The sequence below is a fragment of the Bactrocera tryoni genome, chromosome 2, assembly GCF_016617805.1.
Source record: "Bactrocera tryoni isolate S06 chromosome 2, CSIRO_BtryS06_freeze2, whole genome shotgun sequence".
Classification (NCBI taxonomy): Eukaryota; Metazoa; Arthropoda; class Insecta; order Diptera; family Tephritidae; genus Bactrocera; species Bactrocera tryoni.
Genome location: NC_052500.1, coordinates 16,210,435 through 16,227,657, shown reverse-complemented (window position 1 = coordinate 16,227,657; position 17,223 = coordinate 16,210,435). Strand labels below are relative to the sequence as shown.

Sequence of the window (17,223 nt, the reverse complement as noted above, 5' to 3'; positions counted from 1 at the left end):
TATTTGACAATAAGCGATTTATTTGGAATTTAATTATTATTACTTCAATAAAATAAATTATGTACTACATGTTTAGTATTTAAAGAGCGTATTCGTATTTTAAAGCATCACTTTGAAATATGCAATTATATCTTCGTATACTGTAGACGTCGGTCCAGCAAATACAACATCATATTCGCAATTCAATTCGATAAACAACATGGGTTCTGCTTTGATTGATGGCATTTGAGAAATTTTTGGTGTGATTTTCAATGATTCCAGTACATCCATTGCTTGATCCTGCACCGAATCATAACTAGATCTGAGTATCTTATTCGCCGTTTCCTTCAATTCAGGGTAGAATTTTTTGAAATAGTTATGTCGATCACAAATTAGCACACCCCGTATATCACCAGTACCGGATTCGGTGAGCTCACGATAAGTTTTAAATTTTTTGTAACGCTCCGATTCAATGTCTTCTTGGGCATTTTGAAGTGTAGCTATTTGCATATTTTGCTCAAGCTTATTCACATCCTATTAAGCAAATATGTATATAACAAAAAAACTAATAAATATCCATTTATCACGTAATATATGTATTCGTGCTATATTGCATACTCACATCAACAACGGCAAGTAGCATTTCATAAGCTGCTTTTTGGCGTGCGTCCTTTTTCTTTTCCGATACGCCATATCGACGAATTGAAGCAATTGTACATAGAGCTGTGAATTCGGGTGCATCTGGTGTACCAGCCTGCTGTACAATTTCGAACGTTGGCAAAGGCATACTCTGTTGCACACAATAATCGCGCAATTGCACAACCATATCAATAGGTGGTATGCTAGCCGCACCATCATCCGCTAATTGTGATGCATCAGCAAGGCGCAATTTTTTTATAATAACAGCGGCTGCGTTATGTTTTGCATCACGCTTAGAACGTCCTATACCCACAGCGTCAGTATCCATGAATTCAATCTGGAGATTATTATACAATTAGCTGATTATTTTGTAAATAGTAATGGGAAATGTGAATACCCAATATTACCTTGCAACAAAAACTACCGTCGTCTTCGTCTAGATATTCATAAGTAGGTGGTGGTACTTTGTTTTTAGCACAATATTCCTGAAGCACTGAAACAGAGGATTTGCCAACCATTGTTACGCTTTTTTCTGAGGTATTGAACCGCTTCGTAACCTTCTTTAAATACTTTAATTTACGTTTGCTAAAATAAATTACCTTATATTTTACCGTTTGTCTTTATCTAAATAAATATTGGTGATTCAAAATACGATATACACAATCGAATAAAGTCGATTACAAATATTGATTTCAAGCAGTAATTTCTATTCGATTATATATATATATATTTCTATACAAAACATATTTAAAGAAAAGATGTTAGTTTTAAATGAAAGTAACATTGTATATTATAGTTTTTTAAATTATAAAATTGTTTAACCAAAAAATGAGTTTTCAACAAAATACATACATTCAACATTACTATTATCACTAAACATGCAAGTATGTAATCTCTAAATGTCGAAATTTTTCTTTCAATTCGGGGAAGTCCCTTTTTTCAATATATCAGTGAGAACTTTCGACATTACTCACTGTTTGGTCAATCAAAAATCTTTACACTCTTACCGCTGGTGGGGGAAATATAAAGATCTCTATTGAGCAAAGAGTATATTCGTTCTAATTTTATTTGAGTAACTTCATCGCTTATATACTATTTTAGGAATCTTACGTATCTAATTAATTACATGTTTCTTATCTTATTTAATATTCTTAATATGTACAATAGGTAAGCCAATTATCAATATTTATTTTAATTATTATTCGATATTGCTTTTGTGTACTTATATTTGTTAATAAATGGATGAATGAATCACTAGACATAAAAATATAAAATTTCACAATTTTTCTTAACAGTTCGGGTAAGTCCATTTATATATTAGTAAAATATATATACTTTGCTCGAAAACGTATATTTCAATAAAACTATATTTTTACGCAATATTTTTGTTTGATATAAACTCATTTATTGGTGAATGCATAACAGTATTCACATATAAGTTGTGAAAATTTTAGACATAATCATCACATTAAATGTCAAAATTTGACTTTCAACAGTCAGTATTTCCATATTGCTACCAGTTGGCACACAGCCTTATTATTATGAAAAAAATTAAATTATTTATTTGCTGCAGTCTGGCAACCTAACTGTTGACGTATAAAAAATCTTTCGCTCTAGCCAATTTGCGTAAAATTATTGTTAAAATAAAATATAAATACTTTAAAAGATTTCTATTTTAACTTACAAGCATTTTAATAACGTAAACATGTTTGGAATATACAAGTTTCCAAAGTCGTATACTTTATAGAGTAATTGAGAATGTCTGCTTGATTTGTTGACTTAGTTTTTGGTGAAAATTTTTAGCTGTTCTCAATAGCTGCGGCAATTTGGTTTATTTACAATATTTTGGTTTTTGTATCAATACAATAAATACAAAACATAAATAATATGTATTCGGAATGGGTTTCACTTTCTTCACAAATCTCGGCCGACAGCTGTGCAGCGCAGTCTTGCAGTGTACTCAATAAATTTCCTGCCTCCGCGGGCCGTGAAGTAACAGTGTCTGTTGTACGTCAACTAGCAAGTAATTTGGGAATTACTCAAAATGCTGAGCCGAGTCATTTAGTACGCGATGAAGAGGTATCGTAAAATTTTTGAAATCTTTTTATTGTTTTATGAATTCTATTCAATGTTTTTTTTTGCTGTAGGTTAACTGGTGTATGGATGTAATCTGTTTTGGTTTGTCACTACCATTGCAAGAACATGAGACCATAAAAGATTGCGTAAATGTTTACTGCGAATGGCTGACAGCTTTGCATCCACAGCCACGAATAAGTGTGCCAAAACCCATATGCGAAGATGCAAACATGTACTGCAGGAAGATCGTCAGCCACTTCCATAACTTGTTTGTGCCACGCCAGGGGGAAAGTATGTTTAAATCTTGTGCAAAATTAATTAAATGCTAAATATTATTAATATATAGTAATAATTAATTGCATGATACACTTGTAGAAATATGCATTTTTAGAATGAATTTTTAACTTTCAAAAACTTAACGTTAGGTTGTCACTTTGTATATAGTACTGTAATTTTTACTTTTTAAATACTTATTCAATACATAATTGTGCACATTATAAAACTGCTTTACCTTCCCTTTCAAGTCTTGCCATTTATATATCAAAATACGCTTGGTAGGTGCTCGAGCTAATTGCTAAATATTTTGTTTGCGACACTATTGAACTGCGAACATTTTAATTCAAGGTGCTGATACCATTAACCGTCAAGCAGTGCTATGCCACCGGGTCTTACGTACACTGCAGCAAACGGCACAAATTTCACAAACAATGGACCGGAAAACATGGGAAGCATTACTGCTCTTCTTGCTGGCCATCAATGAAGTTCTGCTAGCGCCACCCACAGTCAAAGATGATGTTGGCGATCAACTATGTGAAAGGGTGTTATCTGTGCTCTTCGAAGTTTGGCTTTTAGCATGCGTGCGTTGTTTTCCTTCACCTTCATTGTGGAAAACACTGCAAGAGTCATGTGCCATGTGGCGTCATCGTATGGCTTTGATTGATCAATGGAACCGTGTTAATCTCGCTTTAACTGCACGTCTGCTGGAATTTACATATGGTCCGGCCTTTCCAGAACTAAAAATATGTATATACTTTAGATAAACTATATTGAAAACTGTAAATGAATATTTGTGTATTTCTAGCTGAAGAGGATGCACAGCTAATACCTGCGGATATGACTAATGACTGCGTGGCGCAGACCTGGTATCGTTTGTTGCGTACAATTGGCAATCCGACTGCATTATGCTCGCCTCATGTTATCAGCAAATCATCGCATTTTATGCAGTGGGCCCTCACGCATGACAAAGGTGCTGAAACTTATCAGCATCCATGTTTGCAGGCGCTGCCACAAATATTTCTGAAAGCAATCAAAGGCATTTCCAATCAAGTTGACGCATTTTTAGGTAAGCAATTAACTGTAATAACCAAGCGACGAGCGATTTACAAAAGTGAGGTTAACTGAATGTGTTTCAAATTAGAATTTAGTAAATAGCTTAAAATGTTCGCCTCATATTTGGCATTTTGTTAAATACGCTATTTAAATTGGTAGCTTCAACATCTGTCATTCAGAAATGCCATTTTTTATGAAAAACTCGAATATTTTTCATATATTTTTACTGCTGTGAAGCTGGCTGTAAAAATTGGTATGCATCCGGCTCTTATATAAAAAACTTATGGTCTCTTAAATTAGAAATAAATTTTATGTTTTTAAGTAAGTATTGTAGTTTTTAAGTCACTTATATTTTTAGTCTACATTATGTTATAGAAACTTTTATTGATGTTATATATTGTTTAATTCCTACCATTAGACGTTAAGCGTCGCTTTAGACATCCTTAATCTCTATAATCTTTTTATAACCTGTAAATGTATTTCCAAAAAAATGCTATTAACCGCATCTGATGCGCAAACACCATAGGCATTTATCGACCACCGCCGCATCAAGCGGAAGACGCAATCACAAATTTACTAGATATTCGCCTCTCACTCAACGAGGCGACCGCCTCTTCGGTCACAGCGGGTATTCATAGTTTTTTCCATCACGGCAGTAATAGTGCACTAAACTCGGGCGGTGGCGGCGCACCTACCGTTGCTACAAACAATGCACAACAACAACAGCACCACCATCATCATCACTATCATCCGCACTTGCATTTGCATGGTGCTGGACAATTTCTGCGCGACAACTTCATCAGCGGTTCGGCCAGCTCAGCACTGAACGCCATAATGGGTCATCATGGCAGTGCGTCAACACCAGCGAGCGCTGGTGCTCATACTGGTACTGGAAACGGCAGTGCAACGGGCAATACCAGCGGTAGTGGCAGTCAATCGGCCGGTGTTGTCGGTTCGATAACATTCGGTACACCGTTGAATGCCGTCACCACTACCACATCGGCATCTTCGTCGGCTGTGGATGGTGCACAACAAAGCGCACCTTTGCCATATTCACCCACACCACCGTTACAACGACGTTTGGCGAAGAGCTTTAGCGTAGCACCAGCACTGGGCAACAACAACGTTAATGTAACGCAACAAAAGGGTGCGCGAGTCTTGAGTCTTGCTATTAGACTGCGTGTTTTTTATCAGTTTTTTAAGCGCACAATTCACTTGCTTGCTGCACTCACTACATTGGTTATTGATTTAGTGTCTAATCTTGGCTTATTTTATGACTTCGCCTTGTCCAATAATAATTTAACTTTTCACAGCAAAGTTAAGTCGAATAAGTTACTTGTTTGCTGAAGCCTAATACTACACTTCAAAAATAAAAAAGTTTCCATGCAACAAATTTGTTTTGAGCGTTCAGTTTGTAATGCAGCTATATGCTATAGTAGCTCGATCTAAACAATTTGTTGGTAGTTTGTAGCAATTTATTGCACAATAATTCATGCCAAATTTTGTAAAGATATTTTGTCAAATAAAAAAGTTTTCCTTACATAAACTTGTTTTCAAACGTTCAGTTTGTATGGCAGCTATATGCTATAGTGGTCCGATCTAAACAATTTGTTAGTAGTTTGTAGCAATTTATAGCACAATAATTCCTGACAAATTTTGTGAAGATATTCTGTCAAATCAAGAAGTTTTCCATACATAAACTTGTTTTCGAACGTTAAGTTTGTATGGTAGCTATATGCTAGAGTGACGCGATTTCCACAATTTCTATAGAATTTGTAACATTGTTTTAGACAATGACTTATGCCAAATTTCTTGAAGATATCTGTTCAAATAAAAAGCTTTTCGAATGTAAACTTGTTTTCGATCGTTCTTGCAAATGGTTTCAGCGCTTTCTTCCTTCACTTTCACATAAAAATTCTTGAAATATTAAATTTGCTTGTTAATAATTATATTTGATAAAGCTTTGCTGTGTTAAGTTAATGACTTACGGAATTCCTTAGTTAATCAATTGCATGATTCGTATGTTCAACCAGTTAGCCGCGAAGAAAACCAAATGTATTTCTTCATTATTAAATATAAATGACTTGTTAAAACAACTATTAATTATATATTTAAAAATTTATTGTTTACAAAGTTTGTTCTCCAGCCAAGTCTTGCTGCAGTTTAGTAGTTTCTAATTCTCTACTTTTTTAAATTTTACTTGTATTAGGTTTGTAGGTACATATGTTTTGTTTTTTGTTATATATTTAATATATATAAATGTACATATGTATTTATTATAAACCATTTTGTACTTATTGGAATTAGTTTCTTTAAGTTTTTTGTTGTATAATTTTTAATGATGACTATTTTAACGTGTGTTGTAACTAAGCCAGTGTGCTGTATATAAACGCTACAGCAGCCGTTGCACCACTAGCCACTTGTAAATAAATATTTTTGAATTTTTGAAATTTTCACTTCTCCAGGCTTAGTTTTCTGTACATGATATCATCAGGTTTACGCCCACCATATTTTGTTTTAATTTTTTATCTCTCGTAGCAATTTATCATATTTGTTGTAATTGCTTATATTTTACAACTACAAAAGCAATTTACTTGTAAGTGTGCCTGTGTCTTTGTTTGTATGTATGTGTAAACAACTTGTTGTTCCAATTGCTGTGCCTAACACTTTCCATTAATTTTCTGTATGATATCTATATTTTTTTGTTGTTGTCACCGCACACTTTAGGCTTGAGCAAAGCCGCGCTTATCGGCATAACCGGTGCACGTTTGTCCACAACGCAAGCACCACTCACACCCACGTCTGGTCCGCCATCCTCTAATAGCCTAACATGTAAGTTTAACGGCAATTTTTCCCAACACAAATTACAAAGACAACAAAATTATATCCTAAAAACGCCTGTTTAAAATTTACAACAACAACACTGTATTCCTTTTAATAATTCACGAATAATTAATTGTCTGATTTTCTATTTGTTTAGCGCTGCCTTCGCTGGGCTTCGAAAATCGCCCCCCTCTGGCTGTTGCGCGGCCCAAATGCAATAGCATTTTGCACTTATTTGGCGAATGGCTTTTCGAAGCGGCGCATATCGGTGGCGATGCATGGTTTATGAACACAAAGAGTAAGTTATATTCACCTATATTGTTCACCACTATATAACTGTTTGTATATTTTAGAACAAGCTACCGAGGCTAGCAAGCGTCCGTCGTCTATGATCATGGAGAATCGTAAGGGCAGTATTTCGCTGTCACAACCGAATTCGTTGAACGATCCGAACAGCTTGCCGCCCTCGTTGACCATCGATAAGTACGAGTCGGGGCGTGCGGAGGCCATAGGCACGCTGTGCAAGATATTTTGCGCTAAAAAGACCGGTGAGGAGATACTCCCCGTCTATTTGGCGCGTTTCTATATGGCATTGCAGCAATGCTTGAAAATAACCGAGTCTAAGGAGTGTGACGAAACATTGGCGAGCATTTTGTTGAACTCATCTGATCTATTTCGGCTCGATTTGAATGGCGTGCAAGTGCTGCTACCTGGTTTTATAAGCGCTCTCGAGATTGTTTTGCCGGATAAGGATTTGAAGATTAAAACACAGGCAATGCATTTCAACAAAACCGAGCTGCGACGTGCATCGATTAATATATTGCTCTCAATTCTCACCTTACCGTTACACTTTCAAACGCTACCCATACGCGATTTAACGAATGAGTCGACTGAACGGTGAGTGTTTAGTTAAATATACCCTCAACGGGGTTTATTAAGTTTGACATGAAGTTTGTAACATGCAGAAGACAAAGAAATTTGGCATAGATTATCGTCCCTGGCAACTCTACAATCTTCGAAGAAATTGTTCAGATCGGACCACTATAGCATCTAGTTGCCATACAACTTAATCCTCCGAAATTCCGTCCTTGTATGGAAAACTTTTTAATTTGAGAATATATCTTTGCAAAATTTGGCATAAATTATTGTCTAAAGAAACTCTACAAATTACCGCAGAAATTGTTCAGATCGGACCACTATAGCATATAGCTGCCATAAAAATTAATCTTTCAAAATTACGTTATTGTATGGATAACTTTTTCATTAAGAAAGATATCTTTACAAAATTTGACATAAATTATGGTCTAAAGAAACTCTAAAAATTACCGCAGAAATTGTTCAAATCGGACCACTATAGCATATAGCTACCATACAAACTAATCTTTCCAAATTCAGTTCTTGTATTGAAAACTTTTTAATTTAAAAGTTATCTTTATAAAATTTTGTTTAGGTTATTGTTCCAGTCAACTCTACAATATCTCTACATATTTTTTTATATCTTTGTTTTCAGCGTAATTTCTTTTATTCAACTAAAGCCACGCTTAATCAATATACTCATGAACGCCTTGCAAGTGGAAACCGATGCTCAGAACACGCACATGTTGCTTGGTGGCCTGCTGCTGACTGTGCAGGATGCAGTTACCTTTGAGGAGACGGAATTGGTTGGCACCGAGCATTTGCATGCCGCCTCACCCACGCCGTGCGATACGAATCTACTGAGTTCGGGTATGACGAAAATCGTAGTAAAACAAATATTTATCACACAGATAGCTCTTTATATAAATTTTATATTATTTTATACTATAATTTTTTATTCTATCATTTGTGTAAATACACTCATCACATTGCCTGGCTTATACGGCACATTATTCGTAAATTAAACGTCAGTCAAATACGACGCGCTGTCAGCGCTTAAATGTTTACATTTGCCATTTTAGAAATTTATAGTTATATTTTTTTGTTTTTATTCATTTTGTTTTCTTTTCTTTTTTATGTAAATTTGTGTGTGTATATGTGAAAAACATGAACAACGTTCCATTTACCATGTAAATACGTGCCACACACTATCATATCAACCGCTCATAAACGTCAAACCACAAATGTAAAACGCAATGTCACCACTGCAACACCTATACCGACACTCGACACTCCTCTACTCATGCGTGTGCACAGCTTGCTCAGAACGTTCCGCATCGATAGCCAGCGCGGGCAACTCAAGTTTGGGTGGTCACAGCAATGCTACCATTGGTGCAACGGGCGTTGCTGGTGGCGCTAGCGCCCCCTTGACAGCCGGTACGGGCGGTACTGCTGTTGGCGGTGGTTACGCTGGACGTGATAACGTATCACAACATGATTTTCCCAGCCTTACCGTATCGGATGATTTCCCCATGGAGTTGCTACAAGAATTTGAGAGTGCTTCAGTTTATGGTAATTTTTCTTTGCATTCGCCTTTTAATTTCCTTACCCACAATATCTATTGCTCCAAATCTGTTTTGTTACATTGTGTATTTACTGTTTTGCCTTATTTCAAATTGTTTATGATTGCTTTACCACGCTTGCCTAGTACCAATGTGTTTGTACTGTGTCAATTTGTCTCGAGTCGCAGATAAGCATATATTTCTCATTCGTCTCTTATTTTTTTATGCAGATAATGCGCACGCCTTATTCGTACGCGCCACCTATTTGGTCTGTCATCGTTTGATTTCGTCGTGGAAAACCGATTTGAATGTTTCATTGGCCGCCTTGGAATTGCTCTCCGGCTTAGCACGTCTACACATACGTGACTCAGGTAAGCGTTCGCAAATCTCACTCACTACTATGGTAATGGTATGAATTGGTTGTGGATTAAATTATTTAGCTGCGTAAACTGCTATTGTACATTTCATTTTTGGTTTATTCATTTATTGCCATTTTGTCTAGAATAATGCTCAAGTTGATTACTATATGCATACCAAATCGGTACTGAGTGTTGTGTTTGTATTCGAAAAAGCTAGTTTAAAGTGCCAAAAATAATTTTGTGGAAAGCTATCGTGTTAAAAAACTTTGATCAGTTAAAATTTTGGGTATGTCACAGTTATGTGAACCTAAATATGGTGGAAATTTAGTACAATTCGAAACAACTCGAAGAAGTTACATGAAATGAGTTGCCTTGTCTGAAACCTCGTTTGGTATCGAACGGCTCGGAGAGGTCCTTGCCGATCCTGACGGAGCTTTTGGTGTTGCTCAACGTCAGTTTACACAGCCGTATTAGTTTCGCGGGGATACCAAATTCAGACATCGCAGCATAAAGGCAGCTCCTTTTCGTGCTGTCAAAAGCAGCTTTGAAATCGACGAAGAGGTGATGCGTGTCGATTCTCTTTTCTCGGGTCTTTTCCAAAATTTGGCGCATGGTGAATATCTGGCCGGTTGTTGATTTGCCAGGTCTAAAGCCTGATCCAATCAGTTTGTTGACGGTGTGCTTTAATCTTTCACACAATACGCTCGATAGAACCTTATATGCGACGTTGAGGAGGCTTATCCCACGGTAGATGGCGCAGATGGTGGGGTCTCTCTTTTTGTGGATTGGCCAGAGCACACTTAAATTCCAATCGTTGGGCATGCTTTCGTCTGACTATATTCTACAAAGAAGCTGATGCATGCTCCTTAACAGTTCTTTGCCGCCGTCTTTGAATAGCTCGGCCGGCAATCCATCGGCACCCGCCGCTTTATTGTTCTTCAGATGTGTAATTGCTATTCGAACTTCTTCATGGTCCGGCAATGAAACGTCTGCTCCATCGTCATCAATTGAGGACCCGGGTTCATCATCTCCTGATGTTATGTTTTCACTGCCATTCAGCAGGCTAGAGAAGTATGCTCTGGGCATCAGTCACTAGATCACCTCAGGAGTTCTACAAGAGTATACATACTCCGGTTTTGAAACCTTCTGTTGGTCGCCGCATCTTTTCGTAGAATTTTCGAGCTTAACCCCAGTCGGTCAGCTTGTCAAGCTCTTCGTACTCACGCATTTCGGCCTCTCTTTTTTTGTCAGCAACTCTCGGTATCCCGCTCGTGTTGTGGTCGATTGTAACGATACGAAGTAGGCAGTCTGTTTTCTCCCCGCTGCGACACGGTGTTCCTCATCGTATCAGCTGTCCTTTTACATTTTCCGAAAACCAAAGGTTTCGGTTGCAGTTGTACGTAAGGAGCTTGAAATGTACGTAAAGAGCTTGAAATGCCGTCCTACAATTCCCTTATACCGAGTTATTGACGAGTGCTCTCAGAGTGCAAGTCGAGTCAAACCCTTCTTGTGTTTGTTAACGTGCGTTTTTTGCTGCACAGAGGCTGGCGCGAATCTTGGCTGCAACAAGATAGTGGTCCGAGTCGATGTTAGGACCTCGGAGCGCGTCGCACATCTAAAACACTGGAGACGTGTCTTACGTCTATCGCAACATGACCGATCTGATTGGTGGTTTTTCGATCCGGCGACAGCTAGGTGGCTTCTTATGCTGGAATCTAGTACTGCAGATAACCATATTTCGGGTCTTCCTTGCCCACCCTGGCGTTAAAGTCGCCAAGCACGGTTTTGACATCGCGGCGGGGGCAGCTTTCATAGGTGCCCAGCAAGAGCTCATAGAAGGCGTCTTTGTTCACATCGTTCTTCTCTTCCGGCGGGGCGTGCCCTCAAATCAGTGATAGACGTTCATCCCCCGGGGTGAATGCCTGCGTTCGGCGACGGAGTCTCTCTCTCATCACGAAAATCTCACTGAATTTGCCCTCCTTTATATCGCCACTGGGTCCTATTCGTTTGTCCTTGTCCCGTCTATCACACTGTTTGGAGAGCGGTGATGTCAGCCTTTACTCTAACGAGGATATCATATATCGGCAGCGGCACCTTCCCAATAAAGGGACTGCACATTCCAAGTGCAGGCACTTAAATCATAGTCCTTATTACGTTTGCTTTGGTCGTTACGAGTATCAATAGGGAGTTTCTCTTCTGAGGCCGTTGTTTCATTTTCATTGAGGCGTTTTTTACGTGGCGGGTGCCAAACATAGCGCACAACCCTTCGGAGGGATGTTTTGCATTCTCACTTTAGCTCGCCTTCAAACAGATGTTCTTTGGCTACCCAGAGGATACTTGGTCAAAGACCATAAGTCGTGAGCTGCTTGAGCCATATGTAAAAGAACTGTTTAAGGCCACTTCCTAGTGAATGGAGCTCAGAGAACTTTTCTCACTTGCTTCTACACATGACTCCATCCAAAAAAAATGGATTTACCTATCAATTATAAATATTGAAAATTTCATCTTTCAAAAACTTGTGTGAATAAAATATTTTTGCACGTGGTTGCTAGCAGACTTATAAGTATCTACTGTAATAAATAAAAATATGTATTGTAAAAAATAAAAAAAAGTATTCACCCGCATTTTGGAATGCCGTCATCTCTTCTTCAGTTATACTGTATAAGCTACCATTAGCCGATTTCTATGCTTTATTTTAGTTTATACCCAAACCATTAACATTATTACTCTCATTGTGTGTATGTATGCGTGCAAAGGATGCAATTTACTGTTATTTATATAATTCATTATATAACAGCGTTATTTTCCAATAACTAAAAAAGTCACTAAATTGTTCCTAACTCATATTCTCATTACAAAAAAAAAGTTTTCTTATAATAAATCCAAAATTTTCTTCTCTTGTTTACTCTCTTTTTTTATTGCTAAAACTATACACACTATAAATAAATTGAAACCGCCCACAATTAATTATCACACGCCCCCTTTTCACTTGTCCATTGAAAATATAAACACGAAAATCACACTTCTCTGAACCCCCCCATCAACAAATGCCCCTTCCGTGTCCTTGTGTGTTGGTTATCCCTTGTCATCCTCCCCAAAAAACATGACTCTGTACATAACATTACTTGTAAACTGTATATACAACGCCGCCGTGCAGCCAGGAAATTTACAACCGGTAATTAATGGCATTTCTATATTTACTAACAACATTTTCGTTCTTTCTCTCTGTTTCTTTCTCTCATTTTTATACAAATCACACATACTATTCTCTGATTTCTTGTATTTTTCTTTGCATACAACACTTTCCCTTCACACACACACACGCATATACACATATGTACATACACAAATGCATTTTTAACTGCTATTTGTATATTTTATTTGAAAAAAAAATATTTTTTATTAACGGGCGAAACGGGTTAATTGAACAAAACATTTTTCATGTTTTTCTTTGTACATTTTCTTCATCAAATCAATCAATATACAATAATACTCGCACACTTACAACAAAATACCAAAAAAAAATCAACTCAATAAATTGAAAAATAATATTGAATCGATTGTAAAATAAATGAAAATTGCAACAAAAAAATTGAAAAAATCGTTTTCAAAATCAAAACTCAAAAATATAAATTCAAACAATTCGAACTCAATCAAAACCAAAACCAAATCAATTCAAACTCACGTAGAATCCTTAGTTAAAATTGAAGAACCAAGTCAAAATTCAACTATAATATCCACAGACGCGTTAGAATGTAAGCGAGCGGTGAAATGGATCTGCGATTATATTTGTTATCAGTGCTCGCGTCCGCCACCAGCGCATAGCAAAGATTTGCACAGCACCATTGTGGCGGCCTTCCAATGCACCTCGGCTTGGTTGATGCAGCATCCGTACCTGTTGCAGGACAAGGATTGCCTACAAACGGTGTTGGAGGTAGTCGAATTGGGCATATCGGGCACCAAGAGCGTGGGCAAAAGTGGTGACATACCGAAATTCAAGGATGAGAAGGAACTAAAGCCCGCCTCGATGCGTGTACGTGATGCTGCCGAAAGTTTGCTTACGATCATACTCGAACAAGTCGGCTACTTCCCCGGTGAATGTGGTCCGGAGTCGATATCGTCGTTGCTGGATGAAGTGGCCTTGATGAAGCACTGTAATTCAATGCCGGACAGTGCCGCTGGCAGCGTTGGTGGCACATCCATAACAACCGAGCAGGCCATAGCGAAGTTTAAGTATTTCGTCACAGAGAATTCGACTATATTGGCGCTTTTGGAGGAGCCGCTTGGCAACGCTGAAGATCCGCAGCCGACAGTGACACGTGAGTTGATAGTATTAGCTTTAGAGTACGATTATAAGTAGAAACCCTTCAACGACCTGGGGCTTGAGTAGACGCTCGACCACTGGCTGACCGTAAATATGTAAATATATGTATGCTTTGAAAAGCTCTTGTAAGCTTTAAGCAATTCAGTATTGTAATATTTTATTTTATTTTATTTTTTAAATCTAATTTTTTTATTTTATTTTTATTTTTTATACAATTTTTTTTTATTTTCTTATTTTTATTTTATTTTTTTATTTTTATTTTATTTTTATTTATTTTTTAATTATTTGTTTATTTTATTTTTATTTGTTTTATTTTATATTTGTTTTTATTTTTCCGATCTTTTTTTTTTTTTGTTTTTAATATTTATTTTTTTATTTAAGTATCATATATTCATTAAAAATGTTAAAAATCAACCTTTTTAAAATAAAAAAATAATTTCTTCGCCTACTCCAGTGCTTATACGCGGTCCCTTTGGTCGTCACGCTTGGACTATGCAATTGCGTCACTTGCCACGCAGCAAATCGGGCACGAAATATCACGCTGTCAATCCTGGACGGCCCATACCGATGAATGACACGCCACAGCGCATCGAATTCGATCAAAAATTCTTTCCCGACGGTGTCGAAAAGGTAACACCCTGTGTTGCCGATTACTCCATACCGACGCTGGAACAAATACGCGAGCAGTATGGCGCCGACAACATCCGCCAGTTGGAGACTATGATTGAGAATCAAAGTATTGACGAGAAGTTGGCCTGGGCAGCAACCGACAACAGTGCGGATAGTCTGTCGCATGCGCAGGAGAGTGTGCCACCAGCGGTCTGCCACGAATTCCAGGCAGCGCGCCTCTTCCTCTCACATTTTGGCTTTTTAACTTTCGAGGAACGCAATCCGAATAATCCGTCCGAGTCATTGGGCGCGCCGGCACAACGACCGCTTATCGTGCTCGACACGAAGCGTAGTCAATTTGCGCAGGAACTGAGCACGCTGGACAAATTGAGCGCGCGCACCTACGACACAGTACATGTGTTCTACGTTAAATCAGGACAGACAACGGCACAAGAGATTATCGGCAATATGAGTGACGAGCATGTACGCAGCCTAGATGCGCACTTCGGCAATATGCTGTTAACATTAGGTGAATCAAGATTACCGTTATATTTGAAAGCAATATTTGAATACTTCAATTTCTGTTTCCTTAGGCTGGCCTGTAGACTTGGAGGAACACTCCGGCTGGACTGGTTTGGTCAGCACATCGTGGTCGCTTAAAAGCTACAACCAACGCGATGGCGACAAGCAAGCGCATAATCGTGGCAACTCAACCGCTGCCAACAACGCTGATCTGCGCTTCAATGGCGAATCGAAGGTGCTCTATTGGGCCGATGTTAGCTCAGAAATCGCCTTCGTCGTACCAACCGAATGGAATATGCATTGCGAAACCGATGGCAGCTGCCTTTCGCTCTGTTCGTCGCACTCCTCGGGCGATAGCTTGCAATCGGCCGCATCGGCAGGCAATGTTTGGGCGCGCGCCACCGATGCGAACGCCGAAAATGCTAAAACCCAAAAATCACGTAATCTCTCTTTGGAGCTGGACACTAAAGGCGCTGGCGCAAAGGAACCAGTGCCGCCGACGCGTCGCAAGACAAATGCTATGAAACCGTCATTGCAGGCACAACCGCCAGCCAAAATATTTCTAGTTTGGTTGGAGTCGTTTGAGGATCACTTGAACTTTCCAATCGGTAAGTGTGATTTTTATACAGTGGATCACATTTTCATTTCAAAGTTTTAATCTATATATATTTCTATGCCAGATGACTTGTTGGCCTACACGCGCACTGGCGAAGAAACTCAAACGCTGCAAATGCCGCGCGCCAGCGACTGTCATGTCATATACCTACACGCCTTGCAATCCGGCTTGTTGCGTGTGAAATTACAGGGGCCTACGGGACGTATGAGTTTCGCCACACCGCTGGTGGATGGCATGGTGCTGAGCCGTCGTGTGGTGGGCAATTTGGTGCGTCAGACAGCGCACAATATGGCCAAGCGTCGGCGCTTAGATAATGACAAGTGAGTTTATGCTAATATTTGAAACAAATATATGCTAACGGTACATTCTTACTCTATTACTATTCGCGCTAAAAGCCACCAACCGCCACACGTGCGTCGAAGACTCAAAGTACAGGACATAGTCCAGAAATACAAAATGGATTTGAGTGAACCGGAATTGCTGGCACATCTCTTTAAAAGCGCCATCTAGGCCTGTGTCACTATAGTATTAACCCAACATTCAATGTTCACCTACGATTTTTTTCAATTTTAATTTAAGCTTCACCTTTACTGACCACAACTCAAGCAATTGCAAGGTGAAGGGCTATTTATTAAGTGCACATACTACCATTAAGTATTTAACAACAACAACAAAATGTATTTTGAACGAAAATATGTAAGCTGTTTAATTGAACTCCGCCACGTTTAATATTACAAGCAACTAATGTAAACGCAATAAAATTAACAAATGTTTGCTCCACATGCAACACAAAACAAAACAAGAACCAAAACAAAAGCAAGAAAACCGCAACAATCAACTCGCCTAAGGTTAGCAAGTATTTCTGTAAGCAAAGCGCTTTAATTAAACGACAGTATACGATTTCCTGCACTACCGCGCTCATGCCGACCATTTATCACTTTGATAAATACGCGCTCCTGGCCACATAAATTCAATAACATGTACCTGCAAGCGAACGCGCAAACAGCACTGCGACCGGTAAGTATACGAGTATGTAGCCGATAGCACTAGCACTCTAATTCAGACACATGTATGTGCGCGTACTTGCTCACAGCTGTACACGACGAGCGCTTGTGTAGATGCGCTGCCGCTCATATTATCCTGAAGGCTTAAATTGTACGCATTTGTTGACTTTCACACGAAATTCAAATTCACATCAGTAAATGAATTAAAACGAAGAAAAAAATACAAAAGATACGAAAAAAATGTTAACTTCGGCTGCACCGAAGCTTAATGGCCTTCATATGTGCTTGAACAAATATTTATCCTATTTTTCATCGTTGAGTTTGTATGACAGCTATATGTTATAGTGGTCCGATCTGAATAATTTCTGGGTATTTTGTAGAGTTTCCTTAGGCAATAATCTATGTCAAATTTCATGAAGATATCTCGTCGAAAGAAACGGCTTCCCATACAAGCACTTGTTTTCGATCGGTCAGTTTGTATGACAGCTATAAGCTATAGTGTTCCGATTTGAACAATTTCTGCGGA

The 17,223-nt window shown here is 38.4% G+C and overlaps 2 protein-coding genes across 22 annotated transcripts; one reads left to right on the top strand and one right to left on the bottom strand.

Moving 5' to 3' along the window:
- LOC120768922 lies at positions 1-1,644 on the bottom strand. Of its 4 annotated transcripts, none has more exons than XM_040095699.1 (4): positions 1,626-1,644; positions 1,026-1,203; positions 602-955; positions 1-513 (listed from the first exon to the last, which is right to left on the bottom strand). In XM_040095699.1, the coding sequence occupies exons 2-4, from the start codon at positions 1,134-1,136 to the stop codon at positions 100-102; spliced, it is 879 nt and encodes a 292-aa protein (XP_039951633.1). In that variant the 5' UTR covers positions 1,137-1,203; positions 1,626-1,644; the 3' UTR covers positions 1-99. The 4 variants fall into 4 exon arrangements, with proteins under 4 accessions (XP_039951633.1, XP_039951631.1, XP_039951634.1 ...); XM_040095697.1 differs by lacking the exon at positions 1,626-1,644 and adding an exon at positions 1,471-1,513 and having other exon boundaries at positions 1,026-1,111; XM_040095700.1 differs by lacking the exon at positions 1,626-1,644 and adding an exon at positions 1,218-1,259 and having other exon boundaries at positions 1,026-1,111.
- A 553-nt stretch (positions 1,645-2,197) lies between these two features.
- Positions 2,198-16,407, top strand: LOC120767395 (ral GTPase-activating protein subunit beta). Of its 18 annotated transcripts, none has more exons than XM_040093417.1 (18): positions 2,198-2,697; positions 2,766-2,985; positions 3,219-3,248; positions 3,319-3,717; positions 3,776-4,036; positions 4,550-5,170; positions 6,751-6,855; positions 7,004-7,144; positions 7,200-7,743; positions 8,357-8,571; positions 9,019-9,273; positions 9,494-9,634; positions 12,780-12,797; positions 13,366-13,941; positions 14,401-15,084; positions 15,149-15,685; positions 15,758-16,013; positions 16,089-16,407. In XM_040093417.1, the coding sequence occupies exons 1-18, from the start codon at positions 2,506-2,508 to the stop codon at positions 16,201-16,203; spliced, it is 5,310 nt and encodes a 1,769-aa protein (XP_039949351.1). In that variant the 5' UTR covers positions 2,198-2,505; the 3' UTR covers positions 16,204-16,407. The 18 variants fall into 18 exon arrangements, with proteins under 18 accessions (XP_039949351.1, XP_039949348.1, XP_039949362.1 ...); XM_040093414.1 differs by having other exon boundaries at positions 13,312-13,941; XM_040093428.1 differs by lacking the exon at positions 3,219-3,248.
- Positions 16,408-17,223: the final 816 nt, after the last annotated feature.